Here is a 14589-nt window from a genome sequence, read left to right on the forward strand (position 1 = left end):
AGTTAACATATCCACTTTAAATAAATTATTTAGAAATACGTTTAAATATTACCCTACACTCTGTAAAATTATTGGTCGTCTTCTACACTGAATAAAAGATCTTTCAATTCTGACTCATGGGAGCAAGATTGTTTGATCCTAGGATGTGATAATGTGTTGCGAGAGTTCTAGAACTTGCTGTCTGTCAAAACTTGCTGTCGGTCAAAAGATATGTTTGGATATGGGATTTTGTGCACCAATATTACCTGTCACCTAGGCTGCCTTCCTGAAATGGACTTAAAATTTTTCTAGTGTCATGTGAGAACAACATGAAATAGAAGACAAACATCGGAATGAAAGTACTTCTATTAAACAAAATAAAAACAACACATCACTGGAATGCGTTGAAATTTTCATTAGGAATACGTCCAAGAATGTATGAAAGAAAGTGTTTTACAAGCTAAAATAAACATGATAGCCGCTAAGGCTACAACCATGAAAGCTTAAAAAGTAAGTAACTGGGTAAAAACTAGTTGATCGGAGTCATGTTAATTGCAAAGGATAAAAGTTTAGAGACGTGGAGTCTGTGTTTGATATGGGGTGCTTGTGAATCTTTCTTCTTCTTCTTATAGTATTCATGGTGGTTTTCATCTCCTATTTCCTTGACATGATTTTGACATATTCTGTCATTGTAAATTATGGAAAATGCTTGCTTGATTGTTGCTTGAGTTTCTAGGCCATATTCCTTTGTAACGCAACATCCTCAAAGTGGTGTGGATCATGGCAACGAACACAGATCGTGATCTCTCCTGATTAGAGATTGTTCGAGCACTAAGCACAAGTAGCTCATCTCAATCCTTTGAAATGTAGGCTTTATGTTGACTGTTGATGAAAAGAGACTAACAGTTGCCATTCTTTATTGCTTCCGCTGGATCGAACATGGGAAGGTGGCTTAATCTTCAAAATGCAGGATGAAATTTGTTCTTGTCTATGGTTGTTGTGCAATTGTTAGAGATGCGTCTGAGACAAATTAGGAATGTCTAGGCTGCAAACTCTGAAATCTTCTGGGCCCCTCTCCTACGATTATCCAGCAAAAATCTATGCCTTCTATTAACAAACTATTTTAAAATATAATAAAATAATTTTAATTATAAATACCTAGATTTTAGCCTTTCAGACACATCTCCTTCAAATAATCTTTATTTTTAACAACTAATTCCTGGATTTCAGCTCAAATAAATTCAATATTCCTGCAAAATGAACAAACGATTAGTGTAAAATCAACTTGCCCTCGCCCGTGTTCACTGATGATTGGATGAGAATGACTATTAGTGGACCCCATACTGCATATGTCGTTAGGTGACTGGTTGCCACTTTTGATACAAACAAATATGTAAAATATTATTATTTAGTAAATATATTCCCATTAAATAACTATTTAGAAATAACAAATATTGTTAGAATTGATACGTGTTTTATTTTGAGTAATAAAAATAATCTGAGTAAAATAATAATAAATACACATAATAAATAAGTTTACATACGGGCAAAATTGTACATTAATTTGACTCCCCCATATTTTAGGGACAATACTAGAGACCCCCAAAATTTGACCCCTAAAAGTCCTCCAAATCTATGTGGCATTAAAATAGCCATTGATTAAAAACACACATGTAGGGCTCACTTCACATCCAACACTCCGCATCAAATGGGGGTCTTTTGGATGTCACTTTTTTTGGGGTCTCAAACATTATTCTTATTTCAGTGCCTATTCCCAAGTCCAAGGGACGAACTTGGACTCCCATGAGGAACGGAATTTACACAATTCCATTCCTTTATTTTAGAGTTTAAGCATTCGCAAGCAGTTTCCTCATCTCTATCCCTATTTTGTAGTGTCATACGATCATTATGCATTATAGAGATTCAATTTTTACACTATGCACCCAATAGATTCCTTATACATGTTTCCTATATCATCAAATTTGAATATTTCTGCAATTCATTAATTTTTATCTCCCCCAGTGATAGACATATTTTTCCTGATAATTAAAGAATTTGGTGAATACTGATAATGAAAGAATGGAAATTGACAATTGACAAACATAATCTCGTTATTGATCACCCAAAAAGTATGTACCCATCAGATTGTTATATCTCTATAAAATTGAAAAAATTCAGCCAAATTCAAAACCAAATCAAGAACATTGAACCCTAGATTTTATGTTTCGACAAAATACCTTCAAATCAGATTATTTCAAAAATCTTATATATGAGACGAGGGCAAAAAACTAGTAGAGGAGAGCTGCATGTGTTGATTTCTTCGATTCGACGCCCATGGAAAGCATAAAAAAGCTCTAGAGAAGAAGAGTTATCGTTTCTAGCAAATGATTTCATGCGTTCTCTATCCCTGCTAAGGACTGACATGTCAATTTTAGTGAGGTGTAAAATGTAATTTGACGCACATAGGGAGCGCTTTTTTCACTCCCTCACCTTGAGGAAGGAAATCAGATATAGAGAATAAAGTAGAGAGTTATATAAGGATAGGAAAACCGTTGCATCATTATTTTTTGACGTGCTCTTCAAATATGAGGATAGAGAGTTGGATAAGGAGACTATTGGGAATACTCTAATAAACCCGGGAACGGAAGTTTCGGCCGGAATTCACAGTTTCGTTCCAGTCAAAACATGGATACCAAATATAACTATCAATTGTAGAGTCGGTAAGTGGAGATCTCCATTAGATGGTTAGCCCTAGGAGTTACATGTGCAAACTCCTTGGTCATGTCCAATGCAGTAGCCAACATATTATCTAGAAACTCCAAATCAAAGCGATGCGCCACTTGTGTTAACATTAGCCAAACCCAACTACAATCCTGGTCATCTCCTATTGTGGAGTTTAAATTGGAGATTATACTTGCCTATTTCGTGAAGATCTTTTCAAGCAAATCGTGGAGCTAAATGAAGGCATGATTATGGAAATCATGATCAAAGAATTGAAGAAAATTTGATAAACAAAAGTTGCTATTATATATAGTCTTGCCGTGCATCAAAGGAGTGACTAAGAACTTATGCTATTCTCTTGAGCCGATTTTCTACTCTCATTTTCTCAGAGAGCAAGCAAGCTTATTCTAAGTTCTTCTACCCAAGAGTATCCCATACTTGTATTCATTAATTGTTAAAGCTCCTATACTCTAAATCACTATCTAACCCGTGAGCTATACAAAAAGTACTAAGAGTTCCAAACACTTTGAGTGGAACCTTGTTCTTCATTGTAAACCATTTGTGGGTATTCATGTGAGAAAGTTTTGTGGTTTGCCTTTAAAACCACGTGTGTAAAAGTTAGGAGGGTTAACTTGTGAAAACCTCAGAGTTTCGCTGGTGAACTCCGAAAAATCACCGTAGTGGATTCAACTCCTAAGTAATGGTGCTTAGGGAGTGGATTTGGAGGACTTGGTGAAGTCGCCGAACCACTATAAAACAATGTTTACATCTCTCCCAACCCTACTCTTTTATAGTTTTGTTTTATTGCTTTAATATGGTTTTATATGTTATATATTTTTCATTGTTTAATATATATTGTGTAACAATATGTGATTGCTTTATATGATTAGGAACTCATCTATTTGTTTGATTTATATCTACGGGTCAAGTTAGAGAAAATCACGTTTGCATTGATTTTAAATTGTTTTATTAATTGGTGAAATTGCTTCCGTTGTATTAACTTGAAATAGGGCATTATATATATATATATAGGTTAATTACATTGACTATTGCATATTGTTGCTATTTTTATCATTTGTTTCTTGATTTTGTGTAAGGGGATTCTTTGTTGGAATTTGGGAACACACTTTACCCCCCTTTTGTGTGGCCTAAGTCCTTCATGCCCTTCATCCGGAACCAAATGGAAGAAGCTTGAAGTCATGTCTGCGAACATCTAATGACTTCCTCAAATCTCTTAGGAACGAACTTCTCCGCATCGATTCACACGGTCTCGCCCAATAGACGTTGCATTGATAATGATGCACAAGTTTTTGAGAATGTGGAAGCCATTGAAAGTGCAATCCTCAAGAAAACTCATAAGGAAAGAGTAAGGGTGCCAATGGGTGGAGCCTCATTGATTCTTTCACCATGTCTAAGTAGTCCAATTTCTTCAAATTTGATTCTTTAGCCATACTGTTCATTCCCACCACTTCTTCTAACTCTTTTTGTCCAAGCCTGTATCACTACTTCTTCTTGCCTTTTAGAGCAAGAGAGGCGGATTTAACAAGGAATCAAAGTCTCTTTCCACGATGGACTCGCTGCTGGGGCTAAAAGGATCTAGATTCAATAACTAATTGTAAAGAATGATGAACAACAATGAGGATAGATTAGGGTTGATGATTAATGTGATTTTAGGGACAAAAAATGCCACTCTTTTATAGTTCAGGGACATATCATTGAATTTATTCAAAGTTTGCCACCTACGACTTCTCTGATATGCCACATAGATGTCACACATGACTTTTCCGTTCACTTACTCACTTAAGGATGAAATAAGTACTTTCTCATAATTGAGACACGAAATTGGAAAAAAGTTTAAGAATAAAAATGAAACCACGAACAATTATCCCCCTCCACAATTCACTTTTTCAAAGATTACTCACCGAAGAAAGAGGTGGACGCACGTCAACTTCAACGCTGAACAATTCGAAGTCTCCCTAAGAAGGTGGGCAGATTAATACCAAAACCCAATTCAAATTTTCAAATTTCCCCATTCATATTGGATTCTATAAACCATAAATTCAGATATTGCACCAACCTGAGAAGTGCATATTAACACAGTCCGAGATTGACATATAAACAAACTCTTACGACATCAATTGTAAATTCGGTAAGTGGGGGACCCCATTAGATGGTTAGCCCTCGGTCATGTCCAATTCATCAGTAGCCAACATATTACCTGGAAGATCCCAATCAAAGCAATGCACCATTTGTGCTAGCATTAGTCGGACCATGGTCAAACCCAACTGCAGTCCTGGGCATCCCTTGCGTCCGAAACTGAATGAAAGAAGCTTGAAGTCATGTCCGTGAAGATCTACATTACTTCCTTCAAATCTCTCGGGAAAGAACTTTTCTACATCGGTCAAAATAATCACAATAGATTAAAAATTATGATTTTTTTTGCAATCCTAATAAATTGAAAATTGTAAATACAAGACATTATCTCATCATTTTTTTAGCATTTTTATCCCTTTTAACACTAAAATGAGAATAAAGAAAAAAAAATGAAATTAAAAAATACAAACCAAAACATCAAGACACAATAAGTCTCAACTCAATTGAAAAGAATAGAAAATAAAAAATGACATTGCCATTCTTCTTCTTTTTTTTTCCAACCTTCCATCCATTTTTTCATTCTGTTGATAATCTGCAAAATATTAGACAAGAAAAAAATATATCATAACAACAATCCCAAAATTATCAACAACAACTAGGAGATAATTTTCTCATGGAAAAATCTCAAAATTATCAACAACCACCTGGAAAAATAGTAGTTCAACCCTAATTTGTAAATCCCTACTCTGCAAAAAATACATAGCAAGGTCTAAAAGATTCGAAATCAAGGAATCAAGTAAAGGGGTAGATATAGTAATATCGTCGTCTATCAAAGACTCAAAATCGCCTATCACTTGGGCTTATGGCTTTGCCAAGTGTTAACTATTTGTCGACATGGGAGAGGGAGAGAGATGGGTTGAGAGATTGATAGATTTAGAGGATTTGATGGGCTTGGGTTTGGGCTTGGGCTTGGCAGGTGGGTTTGAAAAATGACAACATAAAATTAAGGCCTAAGACTTATGCGTGTCGACTTGGGTCAAAGTTATTTAGTGAGGTGGGTGAGAATTAGTAGCCTAGAGGTCTCATCTTTTTTATTGGGGGTTTTAGGGTCAATTTGTCATAAACTTACAGTGCACTTAGTGTAAAAAAGAAATTTTGACTGGGGGACAATTCCCCAGTGCTATAGAGATAGGTCCGCCTCTGATTAGAGCTCCAGATCTATATGGATTAAAATGTTATTGAAGTCCGAAGTCATACCATAAAGAGATTCACGTAGCTTTATAATAACAAATTCATCCAGACCCAGAACATTAGCGTTTAGTATGAATACAATACCATGAATATTTAGATTCGTCTCTTCCTTTCCAAAGCTTCCGCGACTTTGTCTTTGTTTTAGCTTGTAAATCACGTCTTTGTTTTAACTTGTAAAGCATACCTACATATCTCAGGATGTATCACTTTTCAATAAAATTCATGATGTATTTGTTGAAAATCCATACCCCCATTCATATCAACTATATTTGTCTGCCATTCATATCAATTATATTTGTCTGTTTTAGGTTGTTCAATTCCCATAGATATATCGAGCCCGCATGACTTTGTTTCTCCCCAAATAGCAAGTGGGCCAATGCCCAACTCACTTAACTAGGGAAAATGCCTAGTTGATATGTTAGGAAGTGGGTTTGTTTTATAAAGAAGGAAATATCCTTCGTCTTTTCTGATGAGGGACTTCTAACACTAACAATGTGTTCTGTTTCATTTTCATTCAATAGAAGCTCTTTCATTACAGTGATAGTTTTCTATTTCTTTTTTTTTTTCTAGATTGACACTCTACGAATTTTAAGTCCTTTTTCCAGAAGGCAAAAGCTCAAGCCAGCAGTCTTGTATTCTCTAACTACGCATAGTCCATTTGGTACAAAGGTTAGAGTCGGTGAAACATCCTATCAAATCCTTTGGATTAATAGCAAGCCCTGATACACTTGTAAATTCATTATCGATGTCCACAAAACTCATGTTCCCAACAATAGAAATTGTGAGATCTCCTGTTCAGAGCAGAAGATAACCAATAGAAACTTAAACGCAAATACATCATGGTAAATCAACATTTGTTTTATGCAATTGGGATTACTGTATATATGTTACATAGCCATTTGTGCATTTCCAGCTTGGATGAACTGGCTGTATGAGAAACTTTTTTCTTTGTTTTTTTTTATTTTTTTTTTATTTTATGAAAGAGGACGGTACCTCCAAAATATTCATTAGGCTATTTGGGGAACTTGTACTAGCTTGTCTTGTATAATTAATCTTTACCAAGTTGAGATTTCATTTCTGTCTGTCCATGGCAATCAATCAGTAAGTTCTTACTGGATGTTGATTATCTTTTGTTTATTGCAACAGCTCGTCAATCTAAATTTAGGGTCGTAATGCCAATGGCAACAAGAAGAGATCATTGCTGCTTTTGTATAATGTAAAGAAGAGTACTACCTCGAAATTCTTAGGTTAAGCAATGGGAACACATCAATCCCCATGGTGAAAATGACGAGCACTAGACTACTACCTGCCAAGAACAAGTAAAAAGGACAATAGATATACCTGCCAAGAACATCCTTAACAACAAGGGGACAGAAACAAACTCGATCAAAAACGATTTCAGACCATGAACTTCGAGTTCTTTAAACCAAAGGAAGATCATATGTTTTACAGAAACTCAATTACACAACTCTTCGAGTCTTTGGGTAGTGCTTTTTCTAGCTGCTTGGAAATGCACTCTAGCTTCTCAGGATTTCTTGACAGACATTTTTCACAGTAAACCTTTATCCTCTCCAACACTGCACACCTCTTCAAAACAAACGTCAAAAAACTTATCTCTGGCTCCAGTCCACTAAAATATTTCAGGCTACATGTTTTGAGACTCAACATAGGACACCGACTCCACCTTCCACCATGTACCTATGTGACAGGGAAAGAGAATTAATCTTTGTGACAAGCCTTCAAAGACCAAAAGCTTTTAAATTTTCATGGACCAGAGATATATATATATTTACCTTCTTAACAACAAGAGATTCAAGGATAGGTGAATTTCGAAGAAAGTCCTTCAGGACATAACTTGTTTCCCTCATCACTGTTGCATTCACTTCCAAAGAGGTCAGATAACCATATTTAGGGATCATCTTCACCTCCTCCACAATATCAAAGAGACGCTAATTGGCACAAGTAAACAAAATGGAACTGTTAGCACTACTGCAATCATGTGCTTGCTAGCTAGTAGGTAATATTTAGTAAAAGCATTATACCTTCATGGTGTCATCATCAATTTTTATTGATCTAGCAAACCGAATTCCATCGAAGAGATTAGCTGCATGGGATGAAGCTTTGTCATCCCTCATCCTCACAGAGCCTTCCAGGAGTATAGATGCATCGACTAACAAAGACGAGTTTACTAGAAGCAAATCGACTTTCAAGTCACCTGTAAAACTGAAGTAAATAAGATTTTCTACATACACCCTGAGATGACATCTTCCGTTATGGAAAGCTTCAGAAGCGTAGAAAGAAATATCCAGAGTATCCAAAGCTAAGATCTTTAGCGTTGAGATAGAGATTGTCGAATGGACCCTTCTCCATTTGCAACGAGTCAATTCCAATTCTTCAAGAACTGTTAGACCAGAAAATAATTTATGGGTAGAAACATTGTCTCCGAAGTGAAGGTCACAAAGATGTAAAACCGTGAGGTTTGGAAGGCAGAAGGATCCAGGAAGTTTCAAAATATCTACTTTGAGTTTCAATGTACTTAATGTACTGCAGGTAGAAAGACAGTCGGGCAACAAAAAGTTTCTTTGAGGGAGTGAGAGACGAAGCTCTTGAACTTGTCGTCTAACAGCAGCAAGGATCCAAGTATTGAGAAATGAATGATGAAGAGAATCATCAAGTGAGAGACGGAACTTCTTAATATTCGAAGAAGGGTGCAGAAGCACTTTTTCCATGAAATGAGTGAAGCTCTTTTTCTTCCAGTCTTCCCCCTTTCTGTAGTTACCAGGGCATTTTAAGTCTAAGTTGGTAACTGAGATCCATAGATCCTGCCACCTTTTAGACAGTATGCAAGCTGCTACAGCATCTTTAGTTGGAAGGAGAGACAGGATGCAATGGAGAATACAATCCGGCAATTGACTGATTCTATCTTCATTCTCACCCACCTTTTCTCCTTCATCAATCTTCTGTCTTTTTGGACTCGACGACATACAAATCGCATCCATTCTTCACCTTGAAAAGGGAAGCATGAGTTCCCAGATACTGTTAAAAATCTCACTATAACAATCATTTCTCAAGAAAAGGCAGAACGAAAACACTGAGCAAGCATATATAGTAAGCACAAAATGCACATACATCAGTTACAGTGAGTGAAAACATAATACAAAATGCTAGAACATAAATAATCAACTCAAACAACAATTTTCCAAAACAGAAAGCATATTCAATCCCTTCAGCTTTTGAAAAAATAAAAGAAAGAAAGTGGGAAATTGGTCATCTGAAGGTTGGAATTTGTATGAGCATTGACACGTTAATCCTATTGCAAATTGCAATCCTCTTATTTTTTGGGGACAAATGTTAAATCTAGTTCATCATGCTTATAATATTAAACATACTTGTTCAGTTCAGCCCCACCATGAATACGTCAAACTATAGATCCATCACCTTCAGATTATAATACCCATATATTTTCTTAAAAAAAAAGAACCATACCCAAATATTTATTTCCAAATCTAAGAAAACTCGGTCCAGCATCCGTTTTCGCATCTAAAATATCAAAATCGGAACACCCTCTAATAGAGAAAAGAGCCATGCCCGTACATGTTTGGTGAAAGAAGCTGATACCCTCTTATAGAGAGAAAAACAAATGATACCTGAAGAAGAGTTCAACGGGTGAGAAACAGAAGAAAGAAAGGAACTTTTAGAGGATCGAAAGTAGCTCTTGTATACTAACCCTGTGTCCTATCAGCTCCTGTAAAAGTCCAGTAAAATACCGGATTATATTAAAATATTGACTTTATCTTTATTATATATCTTTTAGTTTTATTGTTATCTACTCTACAAAAGTTTTATCCTTTTAGTTTTATCTGCTACAATTTTTATTTTTTTTTACATTTATCCCTTCCAACTAATTTTATTTTTTGTAGTTTTATCATTTATTATTATATTTTGGATTTTCTTTATGGGTTGGATGTTTCTTAATATAATCGGTAAAGGGACTTAAACATTGATATTAAAAATAATTGAATATTTATTAATATTAAAAATTGACTTCAACAAATAACAATTTTTTATTTTTATTGAAGTCAATTTTTATTATTGATAAATATTCAATTATTTACTAAATGGAATTGAGACTCTTTGGTGGAGAAAATGGATTTTGAACTACAGATTGAAGATGATATATCGTGTAGTCCGTATATAAAACACTTGCTTATAACATTGTACACGCAATACAAAAAAAAACTAGTAACAACTAATTTAATTTGTTTTTAAAACAGTTTTTCCAAGTTCAAGTTTTCTTCTTCATCGAAGATAGGTGTTGATAATTCATGTGACTCATTAGGATGTCTTATGAGATCAAATGGAAAAGAAAAGACAAAAAGACAATGAAAAAATTTGGAGTACTACGTAGAGTCATAAAGTTTTCAAAATACTAGCAACTAACCCACGGTCCATTACGGGTTATTGCATTACTACTTTGTCATAATTTTTGTTTATTGTAATGTCAAATATAATTGTTGTAAGTACACATAAAAGCAATTAAGTGGTATTGCTAATCCACCATCTCAATTTCTTTGAACTAGTCTTCCAAAATCCTCAAGAGTACTACACATATAAGCAGTAATATCATATGTGAACGTATTGAACAATATAATAGAGAAATAAAGCATGTAAATAGCGGTACCGTACTTCAAGTAGGCGACGGTATCACTCGTATTTACGGTCTTGATGAAGTAATAGTGGGTGAATTAGTAAAATTTGACGAGGGTACACTCGACATTGCTCTTAATTTGGAATCAAATAATGTTGGTGTTGTATTAATGGGTGATGCTTTAATGATAGAAGAGGGAAGCTCTATAAAAGCAATAGGAAGAATTGCTCAAATACCAGTGAGTGAGGCTTATTTGAGTCTTGTTATAAATGCCCTGACTAAACCTATTGATGGTCGAGGCAAAATTTCAGTTTCTGAATCTTGGTTAATTGAATCTTTCGCTCCAGGTATTATTTCAAGGCGCTCCGCATATGAGCCTCTTGAAACAGGCCTTATTGCTATTGATTCGATGATCCCTATAGGACGTGGTCAACGAGAATTAATTATTCGTGACAGACAAACCGGTAAAACAACGATAGCCACAAATACAATCCTCAATCAATTGAAACTCTTCTTTTTGAGATCTTCCCCCTCTATGTCACCTGTCATGCTGACTAGGCATGACATTTTTTCTTAATTATTTTAAACCCATTAAATACAGAGTATATAACATATTATCTTTGTTTTCATAATCAATCTATAAACACATAATCCAACTGTCAAAATCCTATGTACTTATTCTATTATTTTAATATATTTTTTAAAATTTCTTTCAAGTTAATCTCAGCAATGACAATTTCTTTGAACTAGTCTTCCAAAATCCTCAAGAGTGCACAGATAAGCAGTGAAGTGGACATTGCTAATTACAAATCAGGATTAAGAACACTGACAAACAAAAATAACATCATAAGAGCATAGTACCAAGCATTACGTTAACCCATCAATCCCCATAGTGAAAATGAGGAACAAAACATATCAATATATTCCTAGACTACAACTGATAAAGGAAGTCGGTAATCGATAGATCTGCCAAGAACAAGTAAAGAACAATATATATACCTGCCAAGAACAGCCTTAACAACAAGGGGACAGAAACGTCAGACCATGAACTTCCAGTTCTTTAAAAGGGGGCAGAAGCCGAAGGAAGTTCATATCTTACAGAAACTCAATTACACAACTCTTCGAGACTTTGAGTAGTGCTTTTTCTAGCTGCTTGTTAATGTACGCTAACTTCTCAGGATTACTTGACAGACATTTTGCACAGAAGAGTTTTATCCTCTCCAACACTGCACACCACTTCAAAACAAACTTCAAAAAACTCACCTCTGGCGCCTGTCCACTAAAATATAGCAGGCTACATGTTTTGAGGTTCAACATAGGACACTGAGTTGTCGAATCTCTTGCCCACCTTCCACCATGTACCTATGTGATAGGGAAAGAGAATCTTTGTGACAAGACCTCAACTACCAAAAGCTTTTAAATCTTCATGGACCAGAGATTTACCTTCCTAACAACAAGAGATTCAAGGATAGGTGAATTTTGAAGAAAGTCCTTCAGTACATCACTTGTTTCACTCGTCACTGTTGCATCCACTTCCAAAGAGGTCAGATAACCAAATTTAGGGATCATCTTCTCCTCCTCCACAATATCCCAGAGACGCTTGGAACAAATAAACAAAATGAACTGTTAGCAATACTGCAATCATGTGCTTGCTAGTAGATAGAAAAAAAAAGAAGAGATGAATTGCATGTCAGAATATTTATTAAAAGCATTATAAAGAGGTTATACCTCCACAGTGTCATTATCAATTTTTATTGATTTGGCAAAACGAATTCCATTGAAGAGATTAGCTGCGTGGGATGAAGCTTCGTCATGGCGCACAAAGCCTCCCACGTGTATAGATGCATCAACTAAAGAAGACGACGTCTCTAGAAGCAAATCAACTTTCAAGTTACCTGTATAACTGAAGTACATAAGATTTTCTACATTCAACCTGAGACATCCATACACGTCATCACCAGGATCGAGAGAAAAATCCAAAGTTAAGCTCTTTAGTGTCGGGATAGAGGTTGTAGCAGTGAACATATTCCATTTGCAATGAGTCAATTCCAATTCTTCAAGGACTGGAAGACCAGAAAATAATTTATCAATAGAAACTTCATCTTCAAAGTTAAAGTAACAGAGATGTAAAACCGTGAGGCTTGGAAGGCAGATGGTTTCAGGAAGTTCCAAATCACAGGATAATTTGACTTTCAATGCCCTTAATGTTTTGGCAAAGACTGTCAGGCAGCAAAAATTTTCTTAGAGAAGGGAGTGAGAGATAAAGCTCTTGAACTTTTCGTCTAACAGCAGCAAGGATCCAAGGATTGACATATGAACAATGAAGATAATTATCAAGTGAGAGATGGAATTTATTAATATTTGAAGAAGGGAGCAGAAGCACTTTTTTCACGAAATGAGTGAAGCTCTTAAACTGCCACTCTCCCCCCTTTCTGCAGTAACCAGTGCATTTCAAGTCCAAGTTGGTAACTGACATCCATAGATCCTGCCACCTTGTAGATAATATGCAAGTTGCTACAGCATCTTTAGTTGGAAGAAGAGACAGGATGTGATGGAGAAGACTATCAGGCAACTGGGTGATTCTATCTTCATTCTCAACCACTTTTTCTTCTTCTTCAATCTTCTGCCTTTTTGGATTTGAGGACGTATAAATCAGATCCATTCATCACCTTGAAAAGGGAAGCATGAGTTCCCAGATAATCTTAAAAGTCTTACATAATAATCACTTCTCAAGAAAAGGCAGAACAAAAAAATTGCGCTACAATAGCAATTACATAATGAACATACATCAGTTCCTGTGAGATAAAGCATAGTGCATAATGCTAGAATATAAATAGTCAACTCAAATAAAGAACTTGCTAAATGCAGAGCATGCAAATCCCTTCATACTTTGAGAAATAGACAAAACTTAAAGTCAGGAATTTGGGTTAGCAGCGATGGTACAATCTATTGCAAGTCTCTCTTCTTTTTGGGAAAAATGTCAAATCTAGTTTCATCACGCTTGTAGTGAGCTACCCAAAAAAATGCAGGTAATTTCGCATCCACTAGTAGACTATGCAAAACAAGAAGATATCAGAACTACTTGTTCAGTTCAGCTAAACCATGAATACTGTAAACTATATATCCATCACCTTCACAGAATAAATATCCACATATCTTCTTAAAAAATTACCATACCCATATATTTAATTCCATAGACAATCTTTAAAAAAAAAACTCCATTCAACCATGATTTGTGCATCTAAAATATCAAAATCCGAACACAATGCCATGTGTTTGATGAGTTAATCTAATTTTCCCCTATTTTAAATGCAAAATTATGAAAAAGATCCTGATACCCAGTGTCAGCAAAACCAAAGTAACTAAGACAAAATCAGAAATTGAGGGAAGAAAAAGAAATGATACCTGAAGAAGAGTTCGATGGCTGAGAAAGAAACGTAAGAAAGAATGTAACTTTTTTATGGCCTCGATAAGGGAAAGGGAAAAAAAGGGTCTTTACTTGTTGAACTGAAAATTAGGAGAAGATGTAATGCTCAGTGAAGGTCGTTTAGGATTCCTAGAATATTCTAAAATCAATTGCCGCCATTTGAACGCACTTTTCATTTGGCACCCCTGATTGTGGCACTCTCAACTCTCAAGCCCTAAATAATATATGGTGTTACTTCTTAAAAGGTCCTTTTTACGTACATAAATATAGATAGTTCGTGCATAAAAATATCATAAAATGTAATTATTTAAAATCCTATTAGCATTTCTCACCTTTTATGTTTTGAGCAACACTACTCGTCTCGCAATTGGGATTCCAGTGATCACTTAATTAAAAGTGCATGTGTGTGGGCTCTACAGCACTTTAAATCACAGTCATTACTCATGCAATTATGCAATGCGCGTGGGCA

General features: G+C 35.4%; 3 protein-coding genes across 3 annotated transcripts; 1 reads left to right on the forward strand and 2 right to left on the reverse strand.

The window, feature by feature from the left end:
• Positions 1-7309: 7309 nt before the first annotated feature.
• On the reverse strand, positions 7310-9044 carry LOC120012552 (F-box/LRR-repeat protein At3g59190-like). Its single transcript, XM_038863997.1, has 3 exons — positions 8088-9044; positions 7839-7994; positions 7310-7743 (listed from the first exon to the last, which is right to left on the reverse strand). The coding sequence occupies exons 1-3, from the start codon at positions 9042-9044 to the stop codon at positions 7492-7494; spliced, it is 1365 nt and encodes a 454-aa protein (XP_038719925.1). The 3' UTR covers positions 7310-7491.
• A 1499-nt stretch (positions 9045-10543) lies between these two features.
• On the forward strand, positions 10544-11270 carry LOC120012553 (ATP synthase subunit alpha, chloroplastic-like). Its single transcript, XM_038863998.1, has 2 exons — positions 10544-10561; positions 10626-11270. The coding sequence occupies exons 1-2, from the start codon at positions 10544-10546 to the stop codon at positions 11268-11270; spliced, it is 663 nt and encodes a 220-aa protein (XP_038719926.1).
• A 233-nt stretch (positions 11271-11503) lies between these two features.
• On the reverse strand, positions 11504-13355 carry LOC120012554 (F-box/FBD/LRR-repeat protein At4g26340-like). The gene is made up of 4 exons (XM_038863999.1): positions 13136-13355; positions 12422-12912; positions 12137-12292; positions 11504-12055 (listed from the first exon to the last, which is right to left on the reverse strand). The coding sequence occupies exons 1-4, from the start codon at positions 13353-13355 to the stop codon at positions 11789-11791; spliced, it is 1134 nt and encodes a 377-aa protein (XP_038719927.1). The 3' UTR covers positions 11504-11788.
• Between the last annotated feature and the right edge of the window lie 1234 nt (positions 13356-14589).

Source organism: Tripterygium wilfordii, chromosome 13, assembly GCF_013401445.1.
Source record: "Tripterygium wilfordii isolate XIE 37 chromosome 13, ASM1340144v1, whole genome shotgun sequence".
Classification (NCBI taxonomy): Eukaryota; Viridiplantae; Streptophyta; class Magnoliopsida; order Celastrales; family Celastraceae; genus Tripterygium; species Tripterygium wilfordii.

Coding starts and splice junctions, on each gene's coding strand:
- LOC120012552 (XM_038863997.1), bottom strand. CDS start 9,044: ATGGATGCGATTTGTATGTCGTCGAGTCCAAAAAGACAGAAGATTGAT. Junction 7,995..8,087: donor TTGATGATGACACCATGAAG/GTATAATGCTTT, acceptor TGTGCCAATTAG/CGTCTCTTTGATATTGTGGA. Junction 7,744..7,838: donor AATCTCTTGTTGTTAAGAAG/GTAAATATATAT, acceptor CCTGTCACATAG/GTACATGGTGGAAGGTGGAG.
- LOC120012554 (XM_038863999.1), bottom strand. CDS start 13,355: ATGGATCTGATTTATACGTCCTCAAATCCAAAAAGGCAGAAGATTGAA. Junction 12,913..13,135: donor CTTGGACTTGAAATGCACTG/GTTACTGCAGAA, acceptor GCTGCCTGACAG/TCTTTGCCAAAACATTAAGG. Junction 12,056..12,136: donor AATCTCTTGTTGTTAGGAAG/GTAAATCTCTGG, acceptor CCTATCACATAG/GTACATGGTGGAAGGTGGGC.